Source organism: Hyaena hyaena, unplaced genomic scaffold (assembly GCF_003009895.1).
Source record: "Hyaena hyaena isolate Hyena2069 unplaced genomic scaffold, ASM300989v1 scaffold_485, whole genome shotgun sequence".
Classification (NCBI taxonomy): domain Eukaryota; kingdom Metazoa; phylum Chordata; class Mammalia; order Carnivora; family Hyaenidae; genus Hyaena; species Hyaena hyaena.
Window position 1 is genome coordinate 80,071 of NW_024081115.1, and position 18,819 is coordinate 98,889.

The 18,819-nt window shown below is 37.7% G+C and overlaps 1 protein-coding gene across 1 annotated transcript in view; it reads left to right on the top strand.

Moving 5' to 3' along the window:
- The window catches only part of RYR2 (ryanodine receptor 2), a 468,566-nt gene that overhangs the window by 72,065 nt on the left and 377,682 nt on the right, over positions 1-18,819 (top strand). The window contains exon 9 of the mRNA XM_039254352.1: positions 15,344-15,418. Coding sequence (XP_039110283.1) covers positions 15,344-15,418 — 75 coding nt within the window. The remainder of the gene's footprint in view (positions 1-15,343; positions 15,419-18,819) is intronic.

The window sequence follows — 18,819 nt, forward strand, 5'->3', positions numbered from 1 at the left end:
TTAACGTTTATTTATTTTTAAGAGAGGAAGAGACAGAGCATAAATGGGGAGGTGCAGAGAGAGAGAGAGAGAGAGGGAGACAAAGAATCTGAAATAGGCTCCAGGCTCTGAGCTGTTACCTCATGCCTGATGCAGGGCTCAAACTCAGGAACAGTGAGATCATGACCTAGGCTGAAGTCGGACTCTAACCAACTGAGCCACCGAGGTGCCCCTATTTTTGGTATAATTCTAAATGGCATTATTAATTTCTCTTTTTGGTAATCTGTTATTAGTGTATAGAAATGCAACATGGAGCTCTTGGGTGGTTCACAATCAGTTAAATGGCTGACTCTTGGTTTTAGCTCAGGTCATGAGCTCAGTCATGGGATGGATCCCTGCTTTGGGCTTCTCAGTGAACATGGAGTCTGCTTGGGGTTCTCTCTGCCTCTACCTCTCTCCCCTGCTTGCAGGTGTGCTCTCTCTCTCTCTCTCTAAAATAAAAAAAATGGAAAAAAGAAATGCAAAAGATTTCCATATAATAATTTTATATCCTGTGACTTTATTGAATTCCTTTATCAGTTCTAGTAGGTTTTATTTTTTGATGGACTCTTTAGAGTTTTCTATAAGTAGATCATGTCATCTGAAAATAGTTTTACTTCTTTCTTACCAATTTGGATGTCTTTTTCTTTTTCTTGACTGATTGCTGCAGCTAAGACTTCCAGAACTATGTTGAATAAAAATGGTGAGAATGTGAATCCTCGTCTTGTTCTTCATCTTAGAAAAAAAGATCTTTGCTTTTTTCCCCATTGAGTATAATGTTAGCTGTGAGTTTTTTATTTATGGTCTTTTTTATGTTGAGGATTGAGGAATGTTTCCTGTATACCTACTTTGTTGAGAGTTTTTATCATGGATGTTGTACTTTGTCACATGCTTTTTCTGCACCTGTTGTGGTGACCATATGGTTTTTATCCTTTCACTTGTTAATGTGATTGATCTTATTGATTGCTTTGTAAATATTGAACCATGCTTGCGTTCTGGATTAAATCCCACTTGTTCGTGGTGAATAAATTTTTAAATGTGTTGTTGGATTTGACCTGCTATTTTGTTGATTATTTATGCATCTGTGTTCATCAGAAATAATTGTCCTGTAGTTTTTTTTCTTTTTTTTTTTCTTTGTAGTATCTTTGTTTGGATTTGGTAGGAGGGCAAAGCTGGCCTTTTAGAATGAATTTGGAAGCTTTCTCTCCTCTGCTATTTTTTTGTAATAGTTTGAGAACAGGTATCAACTCTCCATTGAATGTTTTGTAGAATTTATTTGTGAAGCCATCTGATCCTAGACTTCTGTTGGTTTGGAGTTTTTTTTTTTTTTTAAGTTTATTTATTTTGAGAGAGAGAGCAGGTGAGCAGGGGCAGGTCAGACAGAGGGAGAGAGATAATCTCAAGGAGGCTCCATGCTGTCAGCACAGAGCCCAATGTGGGGCTCGAACTCACAAACCAAGAGATCATGACCTGAGCTGAAACCAAGAGTTGGACACTTAACCGATTGAACTACCCAGGTGCTCTGGTTCAGAGTTTTTTGATTACTAATTCAATTTTGTTGCTGATAACTGATCTGTTCAAATTTCTGTTTCTTCCTGATTCAGTTATGGAGGGTTGTATGTTCCTAGGGATTTATCCATTTTTCGTAGGTTGTCCAGTTTGTTGTCTTACAGTTTCTTATAATGTTTTCTTATAATCATTTGTATTTCTGTGGTGTTGGTTCAAAACAAATTTTCAGAGACTGGGGAGGGAGTATTTTTACTGGGTTCCACTTTCAGGGTGATCAATCACCTACTACCTGATAGCTTTGTACTTCTCATTTCATTTTAACTTATAAGGAGATGGCAAGAAGTCAGAGGGGAATGGCTCTGGGACTTTTTTTCAATTTGGCAAAATTTCATGCCTCTCAAGTGAATGGAAATCAGTAGCCCTCAGACTGGAAGGGAGCATGTGTGTATAGGAGATCTAACAAGTGAACCCGTCTTAACCCATGTCTGAAATTATTGCAGTACTCTAGCAAGAATAATGAGCTCTTGAATTCCTCATTGACCTAATGGACTCTGACTTGAAAATAATTATGTTTTCTTTTTTTTTTTTTTTTTATTTCTAGGAGAGAGAGAGAGAGAGAGACAGCGTGAGCAGGGGAGGGTCAGAGAGAGAGGGAGTCACAGACTAAAACAGGCTCCAGGCTCTGAACTGGCAGTCAGCACAGAGCCCGACGCGGGGCTCGAACCCACGAACCACGAGATCATGACCTAAGCGAAAGTCGGACACTTAACCGACTAAGCCACCCAGGCGCCCCGAAAATAATTATGTTTTAAAGATAATTTGTGAAAGTGAAATTGATAATAATAGTAGATAGGTTATTTCAAATCAATATCCTCCTGAGAAAAACTAAAAAAGGTAAATCACCCCCTAAAATCTATTTGAAGATAACAGAGGGGGGAAAAAAAACAAAAAAAGCAGTGAAAATGTACAGGGCCAGTGTCCCAAAATACAAGGAGACCAGACAGCTGAGTTTAGCATTTGGATCAACCTCTTCTCTCCTGGGTGTTTCAGTGGCTGAGGAGCTGGGAAGAGGCACCAGGCTGTTGGAAGAATCAGAGTGGAAGAGGATGAAAGCTGGTGTAGGACTCCCCTCTTTTCCCACCCCATCACTGAGGAGAAGCACTTTCAGGGTATAGGCATAGTTCTGGAAGCTTGCCTTTAAGCAGTGGTGAACCAGAAATAGACCAATCCTCACAAGAATTCAGACTCAGCCTCAAATAATATTAGCTGCTTTTTGGATTAAGATGATGTGAGATTGCTGGTAACCCTAGATCATTTTACCTGCCAGAAGCAAAAAGCACATCTTTTGGGAGAAAACAGCACATAGAACTCAAATGATCTCTGTAATTTTACATAATGTCTGATAGTCAAAATTAAACTAGCTCTTTTGTTTCACCCCTGACTGGTATACTATGGTGAATTTCTGTTACTGACTACTCAGAGAGTTAGCAGGTCATACAAGTTAAGAGCTTAGCTCTCTACAAAACTACTCTTATATTGGACTCTAGACATAGATTGTGGATGGTTTCCTCACATCACCTGTACTTCTAACCAACTGGCTAGATTTGAGGGTTCCCCTTATAAATTTGAGGGTTCCCCTCAACTCCTTTAGATTCAGGAAATCAAGAAACTTCTCTAATTATGGTTGCAGGATTTTTTTTTTTACAATACCCAGGATTCATTATCTTGCAGCTTTGAAGAATGAAGTGGGTACATAATAAAATGAGCAGCAGGAAGAAGTTTATTAGCATATAAGATCAGAAAGTAAGGATAGTAGGAAAGCTCTCTTTATGGAGAGGGGGCACTCATTCATTCCTACTTATTTTTAGTTAGGTCTTTTGTCAAATTCTTGAGGGAAACCTGAGGGTGATGGGTGGTGTCTATTACAGTTTTAAGAGGAACCTTACACTCGAGGGGTTTGGCAGTGGTCAGACGCATCCAGCATTGTTCTAAAATATGTGTTTCTCCCCACCCAGGGACCTCAGGTCCTAACCTTTCCCTCTCTGCCTGTTTTATTCTGTCTTTCCCTATCATATTATGATTCCAGTCTTCTTATAAAGCATACACATCATACCAGCCAGATAAAGAGATGCATAAGGTGAGATCTGGGAGGGCCTGAATACACAGCTTCTCTGCCCATTCTCTGTGGATCAAGATATCTGAAATTTATGTGTCCATTGTCTAGGAAACTCAGTTGGGCTTTGGTTCCAAAGTGTTTTTATCGGGGTTTTATTATGTAGGAATGATTGGCTAAATATTTGACCACATAATTGAACTCAGTCACCAGTACCTGTACTCACCACAGTCGTCAGGCTGGATCCAATTTCCTCTCAAGTCCTCTCGAGTCCTCTCATTGGTCTTTCCAGCATGGCCAACCCCCACACTGAAGCTATCTAAGGGCCACTATGAGTGTACTCGGTAGCCTAAATTGAGTTGTAATCCGAGGGACTCATGAATAATAAAGCCACTTCTATCGCTTGGGAAATTCCAGGGGTTTAGAGTCTCCCTCCTAGGAACAGGGACATAAATCAGTCAAATTCTTTGTTATATGCAACACAGGTGTGTAAGATGGGAGTTGACCAAGGTACGAGAGCAAACACACACTATAGAAAAAGGCACACAGGTCATGGATACACAGATAACACAATTACAAATAGAATTTAAAATATTTAAAATGGGTCGCCTGGGTGGCTCAGTCAGTTAAGCATCCAACTTTAGCTCAGGTCATGTTTTCACAGTTCTTGAGTTCAAGCCTTGTGTCAGGCTCTGTGCTGACAGCTCAGACCCTGGAGCCTGCTTCAGATTCTCTGTCTCTCTCTCTACCCCTCCCCACTTCAAAAAAATTTAAAAAAAATTTTTTTTAATGAAATAAAATACTTATGATTATTATGATCTAAGAATTAAAATAGAAGATGAAGAAATTTGGTAGAGAATTGAAAACTATAAAATGGGATCATATAGGCATTCTAAAAATTAAAGTTAAAATAACTGATATTAGAAACTCACAGATAGATTTAACATCATCTTAGAAGTAGCTGAAAAGAGAATTAGTGAATTGGAAATCAGGTCAGAAGAATTCAGACCGAAATACTGATGGCTGAAAGACTGGGAAATATAGAATAGAGAATACGAAATAGATGGGAAATAATGATTGCTCTAAAATACCTGTAATTGGAGTAGCAAAATAAATGGACAAAGAAGAGAGGGTCAGCAGGAGAAGGTGAGAGGGAGACAGAAGAAGAACAGAGAGCTTACAAATACACAAACACACAGGGCACAAGCAACGTTTGGCACAACTTGCTTAAGGATTCTCCACAACTGACGAGGTATATTAAGCCACAGTTTTTTTTTTTCATATATATTTTTAAGTTTATTTTATTTCGAAAGAGAGAGGCAGGAAGACTCTCAGACAGGCTCCATACTGTCAGTGCAAAGGCTGATGCTGGGCTCGAACTCTCGAACCATGAGATTATGACCTGAGCCGAAACCAAGAGTTTCTGAGCCACCCAGGCTCCCCTCAGCCACAGGTTTAAGAAGGACTGTGAACCCTAAGTAAGATAGATAAAAAGGAAGAATACTTAGAACCGCAAAAGTAAAACTACCGAAAAGGAAACGCAAAATGAAATACTTTTTTAAAATGTAGAAGAAAAGGTATCGTACCTTTTGTGACAACAGTAAGATTTACGGCTTACTTCATATAAGAAACAAAGACATTGGATATAAACTGAGAAGTGCTGAAGGAAAATAACTACGAGCCTGACAACTATTTATTTTATCTAGTAAAATGGTGATTTTTAAAAAAGATCTAGCGAAGGGAGTGAATTATCAGCAAACCCACAGTAAAGGAAATATTATTAAATGGTGTTCTTTAAGTAGAAGAAAATTATCTCAGAAATAATTTTGGAGATTCAGAAAAGGGGAAAAAGAACAGAAGGAAGGCAAATATGAGGTAAACTTGGTAAAGAACATCGATTAAGCAAAATGATGATGATGGTAGCTATAAATTTTGGATTTAAAAACTATGGAGAACAAAATTCATTATAATAATAGCACACAAGTCAGGAGAATAAGTAGAACTAAATGGCAAGTCTTGCATTGTCTAGGAAGTAGTAAAATTAGTAACTGAATCATTTTAACCTGCAAGAACACATATTGTAATCTATAAAGTAATTACTGAAAATATAGTAAAAGAATGTAAAATATTAAAGGGGAAGCCAGAATGATAATAATGAAAAAAATACTTAATTCAAAAGAAAGGAGGAAAGTTGAGAAGGAGAAGATAAATAGAAGATTGAATTCTGAGGTGGCCCCTGAGATTCCTGCCCTACCGATGTATACTCTGTAAAATCCCGTTCTTTTTTGTGTGGTGGGACTATGAATATGGTGGACTTTACTCCCATGATGAGGTTACATTATATGAAGAAATGGAAAATTTGTTGCAAATGTTACTAAGTTTCTCAATGGGCTGACCTTGAGTTAATCAATGGGTGGATTTTCCTCAGTGAGCCTGACCTAATCAGGTGAGCCTTTAATGGAAGGCACAAAGCTCTGTTGAAGTCAAAGATTAAAAGTGTGGAAAAAAAAATTCTCCTGCCAGCCTTGAACAAATAAGCTGCTATGTTGTGAGAATGTCTGTGGAGGGGGCCATTGTCCAGGATTTAAGGGCAGCCTTTAGTTGTTGAAAGAGGTCCCCACTTGACATCTGGCAAGAAAATGGACCTTGGTCATACAGCGGCAAGTAACTGACTTTTACCAACCACCAGTGAGCTTACCCTGAGGGCACGTGGCTGGCTCATTTGGTGAAGTGTGTGAGTCTTGATCTCAGGCTTGTGAGTTCGAGCCCCACGTTGGGTGTAGAGATTACTAAAAAAAATAAAATCTTAAAAAAAGAGAGAATGCCTTGAGCTGCAGGCAAGAATACAGCTCCAGCTGACATTCTGATTTCAGCCTGTGAGATCCTGAGCAGGAGACTGTCCTATGCTGCCCCCAGACTTCCAACCTACAGACTAGGGGATGATAGATGCTTATTGTTTTCAACTAGTAAGTCAGTGGTCACTTGTTACACAGTAATAGAAAACTAAAAATTCCTGTATGATATCACTTTCAGAATGAGGATTACCAAAGAAAACAGAGTAGATATTGAAAATACTTCATTCTTTTTGTAATTCAGATATAAGACAGCTGTATTGTTCATACTTCACTGATCAAACTTAAGTGTTTGATGAACCAAGTGCTCTCAAACCCTGAATTTATCTGTAATTACCTTGGGAAGAAGAAGAGGACTCACTCACAATGTAGATAATTCCAGACTTAGAAATGTGATACAAGAGTGGGGTGCCTAGGTGGATTAATCAGTTAAGCATCTGATTTCAGTTCAAGTCATGATCTCGCAGTTCATGAGTTCAAGCCCTACTTCGGGCTCTGTGTTGACAGCTCAAAGCTTGGAACTATTTTGTATTCTTTGTCTCCCTCTCTCTCTGCCCCTCCCCCACTCATGCTGTGTTCCCTTTCTCTCAAAATAAAGGAACAAAATAAAAAAATTTTTAAATAAAAAAATGTGATACTAGATAGATTGGATTTTCTCTCAATGACTTATTCTGATGTTTACTTTTATGTATCTACTGACTAGGCCACAGAGTATGCTTATTTGGAGTGTTTCTGTGAGGGCTTTTTGGGAGGAGTTTAATATTTAACTTGATAGACTTAGTAAAGCAGAAAATTGCAATATCAGGTTGTCTTGGGCCTTGAACCTGTCACTCTTTGGACTGGAACTATACAGTTGGCTCTCCTCTTTCTCAGCCCTTTGGACTTGGACCAGAACTTACACTGTGTATCTCTCCTGGGTCTCCAGCTACCAACTGTAGATCTTGGGGCTTGGTGGCATGAGCCAACTTCTCATATAAAAATTCTTTCTATATAAGTATATATTTATAATATTCTATTTATTTTAATACTAATGGTTACTTTATCACATTTGTCTATTATGCATGTATTACATATCAACATAATATATATAAAAATAAATAAGCCCTATATATATAAGGAGTTATCTATATCCTGTTGGTTCTCTTTCTCTGAAGAACTCTAATACAGTTATGAAAAACTCCAGACCTCTGATTTCATCTAGCTGGCTCTATCTGAGGTTAAAATTGCCAGTAATGTAGACAAGATCTTTTAGATCAGGCTTTGTACGCTATGGTGTGTGGGTCAAATCCAGCCCACTGCTGGACTCAGTTGGTTGAGAGTCTGACTCTTGATTTCAGCTCAGGTCATGATCGCATGGTCATGGGGCTTGGCATTAATAGTGCAGAGCCTGCTTGAGATTCTTTCTGTCTCTCCCCTGCTTTCTCTCTCCCTCTTTCTCAAAATAAATAAAACTTAAAAATTCAACCCATTGCCTTTTCTTCTAAATAAAGTTTTATTGGACCATAGACATGCACATTTTTTGACATATTACCCCTACTGCTTTCAGAGTTAAGTAATGTGAAAGAAACCTTATGGCCCATTTGCCCTGAAGTATTTACAGTCTAGCACTTTACAGAAAAGTTTGCCAGGCCCTGTTCTTGAATCCCTGTTCATGGTAGAAGTGAAAGTCTCGGATGGGCTGTCAGCCCAGCATTCCTGGAGACATGGCAGTCCTCTGAGGAGAGCTGAAGTTAGGATGCCAAAGTAGGTACCTTCAGAAGTAGATCTTTGTGGGGCACCCAGGTGGCTCAGTCAGCTAAGCATCTGACTCTTGATTTGGCTCAGGTTACGATCTCAAAGTTCATGGGTTCGAGCCACCCATCAGGCTCTGTGCCCATAGCACAGAGCCTGCTTGGGATCCTCTCTCTCCCTCTCTGCCACCCCCTCCCCCCATTCTCTCTCTCTGTTTCTCAAATAAATAAACTTGAAAAGAATTAGGTTTTTGCAAGAAGGAGAAGGTAGCTAGGGTAAAACAGTTTCTTTTTGATCTGTGTAATGTATATATGCTTTTCAGAGCTTGACTTTTCTATAGAATCCTGCAGCAGATGCCAAAAAAAAAAGTCCTATGGATTTGTATGTGAATTTTAAGATGGCAAAGATATAAAATGGAGAATCACTTTATTTGATAATAGAACTACTGGAAACAAAAGGAGTATGTAGATCATGGCTCAAAAGAAATGCTAGCACCACCCAATTGTATGGTAGAAGAATCTACCAAGAAAGTGGTCTGAATCACAGCTTTATTCCTTCTTACATTGTCCTGAACAGTTTCATAATTTAGGACTTATTATACCTTTGCACATAAACAAGTACATGGTACTATCATCAGTTCAATTCAACAAACAATATTGAGTCTTTAACTCCATAAATGGAAAGACTGAACATGGAACCATCTTCCCCCTCCTCCTCCAAACCCTCAGAGCTACATTAGCTCTGCAAAGGCTCTTCTGCGAGGTCTACATGGGTTCTGTCTTTCATGCCTTTATCACCAACCCAGTAACCATTAGCTTCATTTTCCATGTGAAGAAATGAGGCATGGATAAGTTCACTGACGTTGCATCTTTACACAAGTTCATACAAAGGAGACACATGTTGAGAAAGTTAGTTGCAGTCAAGCATCAGAGTGATTTGTCAACTTCTCAGGGCCTTATCATAGACATGAGCTGATAACTGTGATGTCACCGAGTGAAGACACTCCCGGACAGTGCTCACAGGGAGAAAAAGTAGTTTCCTTACAGGGTGGAGGGCTCTCTTTACCATGTTGAATCTTTTATTGATCACGTTTTATGATTCTGTGCTAAAGCCCACCAATTAGAATTCTGTATCTTATAAAATCCTTATAAATATATGTCAAATACGCCAAACTGTCACGTGGTGCAGAGCTTGAACGGCTGTGCTTTTATTACCATGCTAATGCTAGGTTTTTTTCTGGGCCTTGAATGGGCCCATCCTGGCTGTCAAAGTGCCTGCTTTCTACTGAGAAATAAGTGGTCCGACAATTGAGATTAGACTTAAATTGTATTTTATAGCTGAAAATACAAAAATAGCTGACTACTTTTATTTCAGTGGACACTGATAATACTGATGAGAAGTGGAATTGATGACATAATAGGAAAAATTTGTACTTATTACAAGAATAACCTTAAAGGGCCTCTCCAGGCAGTTTTATGTGAGCAGCCTGAAATATGAACTCCTTAATGAAGCGTATTATACTGAGAGATAATGTGTTATGTAGGTATAGCTTGCAGTCTGCAGCCTGGAATTTTTCAAAGTATTGTCAAAAAAAAGCACACACTATTGGTTATTAGGTACACATTTTTAAAATGTTTATCTTTGAGAGACAAAGAGAGCATGTGCACGCCTAAGTGGGGAAGGGACAGAGAAAGGGGGGGTACACAGAATTCTGAGGCAGGCTCCAGGCTCTGAGCTGTCAGCACAGAGCCTGATGCATGACTCAAACCCACAAACTGTGAGATCATGACCTGAGCCAAAGTCAGACCTTAACTGTCTGAGCACATATTTTAAAAATTCATAGTCAAATTACAGTGACTTTGAATTTTTAAAAATTATTTAACATTTTTTTTTGAGAGAGAGAGACACAGAGTATGAGCGGGGGAGGAGCAGAGAGAGAGGGAGACAGAATCCATGAAGAGGGCCCCTGGCTCTGAGCTGTCAGTACAGAGCCTGATGTGGGTCCTGAACCTGTGAAACACAAGAACATGACCTGAGCCAAAGTTAGATGCTTAACTAACTGAGCCCTCCAAGCCCCCCAAGTGACTTTGAGTTTTACTGATTTATGAGGTAGAAGATTCTTTGAAAAAAAATTTTCTTACAAGTAATACCAATGGCCAGTTATCTTAACATATGTTTTTCTTATTAGCTCTAACATTTTGGTTCATTACAAAGATAGCCTTTCAGTGAACAGAAAGCTGCACAACCACTTTGTTTCATATCCAGTTGACCTTCCCTTGCATTCTGGCATCATTGATGCTGTTTGCAGTGAAATCTTGTGTGATGCTGAGCCCATAGGTGCAGTTGCTATGGGTCTGTTTGATTTCTTAGAGAATCTTTCTCTGTTCTAAGTCTTCCCGTTGACAAAAGCACTTGCTATCAAGATGACCATTTAGTTGTATGGGCTTAAATATGGTCTCTAATACCATTTGGTAAACTTACGGGTCTTTAAACTTGGTACTTGAGACACAATGCAGGTAAAAGGGATGATCCCTTCGTAGAACAGGTGGATTTCTCTAAGTGGATGAGTTTTTAAAGTTTACATGCCCTTAGTGTAACTTATGATGGGCTGAGATGATTATTACATTTAGGATATTGATATTGTAAGGTTACTGTTCAGTCTGAAATAGCCAATGCGTACTTGATTAGACAACCAGTGACATTCTGCACATGCCAGCTATTTATAAGGGGAAACTCTGTATAATAGCAAAGATTTCCCCAGTTGTCAGTGAAGAAGTGCAAGGCATCAGATTTTCTACACTTAACTGATGAATCATTTAAAAAAAAAATAAAGAGAAATAACAAAAGGCAAGAAGCCCCTTCAGGAGAGAAATGTTCAAGAAGGCAACCAGATAAGTAGGAAGGAGGATCCAACTTTCCTTTTGACTTTATATTTGTGTTTTAATTGTTAATTCCCTCCCCAAAATTAAAATATTATTAGATTTCTACTTATACAAATAATAAAAGGTCATTGTTAAATTCAGTTAAGAATGGAAAGGTAAATGAGAGTAAAACATTTGAAGGATAATTCTTCATTTACCTTGTTATGTATAATATATACAATTCTACATAAACATTACTTAATGCTGGTTTTATCTTAGAGTCCATTTTAGCCCACATAACTTTTATTATGTGATTAACAGTAGTCTCTTGGTGTTCATTATTCAAGAGCTTTCTCCATATTGATACAGATAACACCTCTGCATACATACATACATACATGTGATAGATTTATTATGATTTACTGTTGTGCAGAAATGTATATCATTTACACTCTTGCTCATTTTACTTATCTTAACAGTAGAATATAGGACGGTAACATAGAATCCCTTCTTTATTTCCTCTTGGTTTACTTTGTTCACTATTTAATCTCTTGAGACAACTCTTAAGGTTATGTTTCTTGTGTTTGTTTGTTTTTGGGTCATTACTTCATTTATAATGAAGGCATTGCAGGCCTACATTTTTCAAAGTTTACCTGTGAATTATAGATTTGTTACAAAGTACTCTTGTCCTCATTACATCTTAGATAAGGTGTAATTTCTGTTTCCTTTTTGGCCCATGAATTATTTATAAGAGTTTCTGAGTTTTCCATGTCAAATCTTTTTAGTATTTGTTTCCAAATTTCGTTGGTTATAATTTTTAAAAAATCTGATAAAGGTATTTTTTATGACCAAGTAAAAGATTTTTATTAAAGGTCCTGATTGATTAAAAAGTCTGTGTATCTGTCTATATATGTATATATACACATTACATCTATATTTTATCATTTGTTATTTTTAGGTATATACCCAGAGATTCTGATTTAATTTGTGAATTGTCTGTGCATTGGAGTTTTTAAAGCTTTCAGATGAGTCTCTGATTCTAATATACAACTGATGCCAAGAATCACTGCCCTAATAACATGATGATTCTAGTCCAGTGATTCTCAGAATGTGGACCAGTTGCATCAACATCACCTGGGAACTTATTAGAAAGACAAATTCTTCTCCTTTCCCTAGATCTACTAAGGGTAGAAGGGGTCTAGCAATCTGTATTTTAAAAAGCCTGCAAGATAATTCTAATACTGCAGATTGAGAGCCACTAATCAATACCAGTAGCTTGACAATGGGGATGGTTTTATCTCCCAGAAGACATTTTGGTAATATTTTGGGAACATTTTTGGTTGTCACAACTGGGGAGGGGTTTGGAAGAGACTAGTACTGCTGGCATTTGGTTGGTAGGAGCCAGGGATCAGTGAGTATCCTATGTTCACTGGACAGCCACCTACAGCAAAGAATTATCTGGCCCAAGTGTCAGTAGTACTGCTGTGTAGAAACTGATCTGGACCGTGATTTCTACACTTTAGCTTCTCATTACCACCAGTTGGAGAACTTTTAAAAATTCTTACTCCAGGGGCACCTGGGTGACTCAGTTAAGTGTCTGACTTTTGATCTCAGTTCACGTCATGATCTCACAGTTTGTGAGAGCTTGGGATCCTGTCTCTCCTTCTCTCTTCTCCTCCCCTGCTACTGGGCATGTGAGTGCTCTCTTCCTCTGTCTCTCTCTGTCAAAAATAAATAAACTTAAAAAAGAATTCTGACTCCAGATTTGGTTTAATTAGTCATTGATGAGGACCGGGCATCACATTTTATTTATTTTTTATTTATTTTTTTTAAATTTTTAATGTTTTATTTATTTCTAGGAGAGAGAGAGAGAGACACAGTGTGAACAGGGGAGGGTCAGAGAGAGAGGGAGTCACAGACTCTGAAACAGGCTCCAGGCTCCGAGCTGGCAGTCAGTACAGAGCCTGACGCGGGGCTCGAACCCACGAACCGCGAGATCATGACCTAAGCGAAAGTCGGACGCTTAACCGACTAAGCCACCCAGGCGCCCCCGGGCATCACATTTTAAAAAGCTATCCACGTTATTGTATCTTCAGCCATGATTGAAAATCACTGCTATGGCATTGTTTGTAGGTATACCTAAAACTTTTATAATAGATGGATCAAGGTGATTCTAAACCTACTGATCCATTTTAATACAAAAAGATAGACAAGTAGTCATTATTACCACCTGATGTGATGTAGTAGGAAGTATAAAACACTAACTCTAGAAATCCAACTACCATTTTAGAAGTACATGTTCACATTATGAGGATGTCATCAGCAAAACCCAGAATGTAGAAACTCCAAGACAGATCATACAGACTTCTGTCAGGAAATACTGCCAACAAGGAAAAAAAAAAGGGAAAATTGCTATTAATAGAAATTTAAGATACTTACCAATTTGTGCATCCTGTTTGGAACTTGAAAGAGCAACAGAAAAACAAAACATTTTTTGAGAAAATGGAAAATTTAAACGGATATTTTATAAAGACAACTTTTATAAATGCGTGTGTTTGTGTTTATACTATATCTACATATGTATGTATGTATTTTCAGGGGGTTGTATGTGTAGGGGAAACTAGAGGTTATAGTTAAAACAAGATTGGCCCTATATTGATGGTTGTTGACACCGTGTCCTGGGTATATTGGGATTTATCATAATATTCTCTCTACTTTTGTGTGTACTGAAAAATATACTGTCAAGACAGTATTTGTCAAACAGAATTTGAAAAACTCAAGACAGGGGCGCCTGGGTGGCTTAGTTGGTTAAGCGTCTGACTTCGGCTCAGGTCATGATTTCACAGTTCATGGGTTTGAGCCCCGCGTTGGGCTCTGTGCTGACAGCCTGCTCATAGAGAGCCTGGAGCCTATTTCAGATTCTGTGTCTCCCTCTCTCTCTGACCCTCTCCTGCTCACGCTGTCTGTCTCTCTCTCAGAAATAAATAAAAACATTAAAAAAAACAACCAAACTCAAGACCATAGGTATTTCCACAATGTAAAAAAAAAAAAAAAAAAAATCAGTCCATTGGATTTGGAACCATGAATATCATTTGATGCCCTTAGGAAATGTATTTCATTGGAGGGGTGCCTGGGTAGCTTAGTTGGTTAAGCATCCAACTTCCACTCAGGTCATGATCTCATGGTCTGTGAGTTTGAGCCCCTGTCCAGCTCTGTGCTGACAGCTCAGAGCCTGGAGCCTCCTCTGGATTCTGTGTCTCCCTCTCTCTCTTTCCCTTCCCTACTTTCTCTCTCTCTCTTTCTATTTCTTTCAAAAATGAGCAAACATTAAAAAAAATGTGTTTCATTGGAGAGGTTGGTCTGAAAGCAAGTGGATGCATGGAGATCTGACAGGAGGTGATCCATGAGGCAGATAAAGGGGTGAGCAGGAGAGGAGAATATGGTCAACAGTGTTATGTTTGAGTCAGGATAGGGTTATGTGTGTTTGAATGATGGCAAAGATCTGGTAGAGACAGAGACACTGAGTCTCAGGGAAGAAACAGGGAGCATGTATAAGCATTGGTTTCCTTAAAACCGTATCAACAGACCTCGAGTTGAATAATGTATATAAATTACTTAGCATTACTTCTGTCATATTAACAATTATCATTATGAGAGCTTTGGAACTTGGGCATGTGCTATGTGTATTCAAAGATAGTTCTCTCTGTGGGTATGACTTTTCTGGTTGATGTTAAATTTTTGGTGATATTTTTCTATCTTTAATCGTTTTGCAGATTGTTATAATAAAACACTAAAATTAACATGTTCTCATATTTCTTTACAGTGTTTGATGTATCTAGAACAGATTTTAGAACTGCAAATAATTGTATGCATGTGTTGAAATAATAAGATAGTAACCTACATGTGAACTCATAGCTGAATACTTTTATAGACCTAAGTTAAATAAGTAAGGTGAATGTATTCACGGGAGGAGAGGGGGGTGAGGTAGGCTGGGGGGAGAGGCAGGGAATAAATGAGAGTAGAGGGAGAAAATGATAGGACAATATGTTTAAGTTAAATGTTTATTCAAGGCAAACTTACATTGATCTCTTATTGTTACTTTTGTTATTTTTATTTCCAGCTATATTGTCTCGTGCCAGAAAATATGACTTTATCCGAAGGCTTTCCATTTGCTTTTCTCTTGTAATTCGCTTGAGAAAATATAGTGCAAGAATGACACTTATTAAAATTGGACTTTTTTTTTCCCTTTTTTTAACCAGAACCGTTCACTATGAAGGTGGTGCTGTATCTGTCCATGCACGTTCCCTGTGGAGACTAGAGACACTAAGAGTTGCGTAAGTAGAGCCTGTAAATACAGCCAAGTGCTCCAAGTATACAAAATCCTGTGCACTTGTGCTTTTATGGGAGATGCTCATGCTAACTACAGCGAACACGCAAATGAAACACTGAGAAAGCCTCTCTTGAAGAAGGAGAGTTTCTCTTCTTTCCCTTCCGCCTACCTTTCTTTGGCCTTCTTTGGCCTAAATTCACCAGGTAGAACACAATACTTGTATACAGTCCACTCTTGTCTTTAGCCTGATTTTGTTTTGGGGACATCATGTCATCCCAGTCTGGGCATCTCCTGGCCAAAGGTGCTCTGAGGACAGGGAGACAGATGTAAGTCTTGGAAACAGAACAAGTGGTTTGCGAGCCTGTTACACATTTCAGGTCTGATAGACTCTGGATTTAACCTTCTAAAGGCACACATAAAACGGGAAACTTGAACATGAATGAGAGTACAATGTTATTACTGGCAGTCATTATCTTTATTTACAAACATCTTGATAGCTGAGTAAGAAATATGGACTGTAATACAAAGCCAGTTTGTGGACTGTATGTTTGTTTGTTATAGAAACACACACGTACAGATGAATATAAATGTATATGTGTATGTATATATATAGGTATATATTCTTTTTTTCTCCTTCTGGTGACTTCAAAATCTTGTTCAGCGATTGACTTTTAGTTCCTTCATATAAATGCAGTGTTGATGATAGAGGTGTCATTTTGAACTATTTTAAATAGAATTAGAATATTAATCAGATTTTTTTTTTTTATGATTGGGAGGTCCAGTCCTTTGCCTAAAAAGCACTAAGTTTTCAGTGTATTTGTTACCTATTGTATTATACTTTTAGGAAATTATTAAGATTTTAGCTTCCCTGGATGGGCGTAGGGAGCTGTTTACCTATAGAGTAACTGCCTTTAAAGACCTAATATTTTGAGATTAATGCTTATCTAATGATGATTAAGATGGTTTAGTGGTCTTGAGGCTCACTGGGTTATGCATCTGACTCTTGGTTTTAGCTCATATCATGGTCTCACCGTTCATGAGTTCGAGCCCCGCATCAGGCTCCATGCTGGCAGTACAGAGCCTGCTTGTAATTCTGTCTCTTTTCTTCTCTCTCTGCCCTCCCTGTGTGTGCTCTCTCACTCTCTCTCTCAAAATAAATAAATAAACTTTAATAATAATAATAATAATAAAAGATAGTTTAGTGGTCTTTAGTTTTTTCTTACATATTCCATACATTGATTTAAAAAAAATTTGAAAATATATCCTTGAACATTGTAAGTTTTGACATATACATTTTTTTGCTATCAGTTTAAATCAGTGCCTAGAATATGCATAGTGTATTATAAGTAGTGACATCTTGAAATGGGTATACATTTTTTTGAAGTACCTTGTTGATTCTAAATACTGCTGTGATTTAATACCCATCTTTGTCTATTGAAAATACTTGAACATAGTCTTTCTTAACAGTAAAAATTCTATATTCTCTTCTTCCTTGCCATCATTATTCTGTTACTCCTCATGACCATTTTTTATCCCAGTCATACTGTTTTCTGATTGGAAGATTTATTTTAACTCACGCTGTCATATGTCTATGCAACAGAAATATAAATATGTATGTAAGTTAAATACATTATATTTCTTTTTTTAAATGTTTATTTATTTTTGAAAGAGAGAGAAAGCATGCAAGCAGGAGAGGGTAGAGATAGAGGGAGAGAGAGAATCCCAAGCAGACTCTGTACCTTCAATGCAAAGCCTGATGCGAGGCTTGAACCTATTAACCATGAGATCATGACCTGAGCTGAAACCAAGAGTCAGATGCTTAACCAGCTGAACCTCCCAGGTGCCCCTTATTTTTTACATTTCTTATGGTAGTAAGTCTATAACTTTAAAAAGTTCTTCTAGAGGCTCCTGAGTGGCTCAGTTGGTTAAGCATCTGACTTCGGCTCAGGTCATGATCTCACGGTTCGTGGGTTTGAGCCCCGTGTTTGGCTCTGTGCGGACAGCTAGCTCAGAGCCTGGAGCCTGTTTCAGATTTTGTATCTCCCTCTCTCTCTGACCCTCCACTGCTCATGCTGTCTCTTTCTGTCTCTCTCAGAAATAAGTAAAACATTAAAAAAATTTAAAAAAATAAAAAGTTCTTTTATATTAACCTCATTAATTATTAATTGAGAGTATGTTTCTTCCATATAAATACATACCTCATGATATCCACCTGAATATTAAAACTTTTGGTAAATACTGAAATTAAATGTAAAATTTTATTGCATCTTTTAATGAGAGGAAAAATACTCATTTTTTCCATTACTCATTTTATGGCATCCTCATAAAACAAAGGGGACAAGACTCTGAGCTTTCATGTGCTTTTATAGATTATTCAAAGAATTTAGGGAAAGGGATTTTAAATACGTGCATGTATTTCCTTTACTTATGTTTTATAAAAGTGGCAGCTTAATTAGAGAAGTGAAATAATCCATAGGAACTTAGATCGGTGGTGTTGCCATTAGAAAGCAGATTCCAGATGTGTTTTAAAATTTATAGATTCCTGATTGTGTGCTTAAAGAAATGGATTTTTTTTTTGAGCAAATGAGGCCCTAAATCTGTCTGATTTTATAGATTAAATGAAACATAACAAAACAAAAAAAAGGAAGGATGTAAATTTCTGAAAACCAGACAGGGTTTCCTTTTTTATTCTCACCGTTGTTATTGATGAACCGTTATTACGTAAATCCCGGTCATTCTGGACATCTTTCTGTTAAGTGGTCTGAATTCTCTTTCTCTACTGGTGCCTAATGTTTGAAGTTTGAAATGGGAAGCATGGGCTTTGTTTTAACTTTGAATTTGGGTGACTGATCATATAGAAAGAGCCTGGTCTTGTGGTGATCCAGAGGTGAAAGGGGGTACTTCCTAGCCTTAGTGTCTACGACTGTGAGGATTGTCTCAGAATCCAAATGACAGCAAGGAGAGTTTGACACCAGAGGGCAGAGCAGGTAGTTTTTCAACCATTTAAAAGATGAGAGATGATTTTTTTGTACTGTGTGACCCTTGTTTTATACCGTTTCATCTTCTTGTCTGTGGTAGGAAAGCAGGTTCACTTGTAATGAATGTAATTATGTTAAGTGTTTTCTGAGGTTCTTTTGAATTTTTGAACTACTTTGACTTCATTGTAAATGTACAAATTTGATTGCATTTAGTTTACGTGTCTTATTATATACATTGGCCATGCAAATACTCATTTTTTCCTTATACTTAGGAAATGAGAGTCAACAATTAGGCTTATGTGTGTAAAAGAATTTTATATCCAAAGGTCAATATTTATCTTATAATATTTGGGGTATTCTTTTTTTTCCCTCCAAAAAGGTCTCAAACTATATATTTGTTATAAATTACACAGCCTAGTAATTAGAT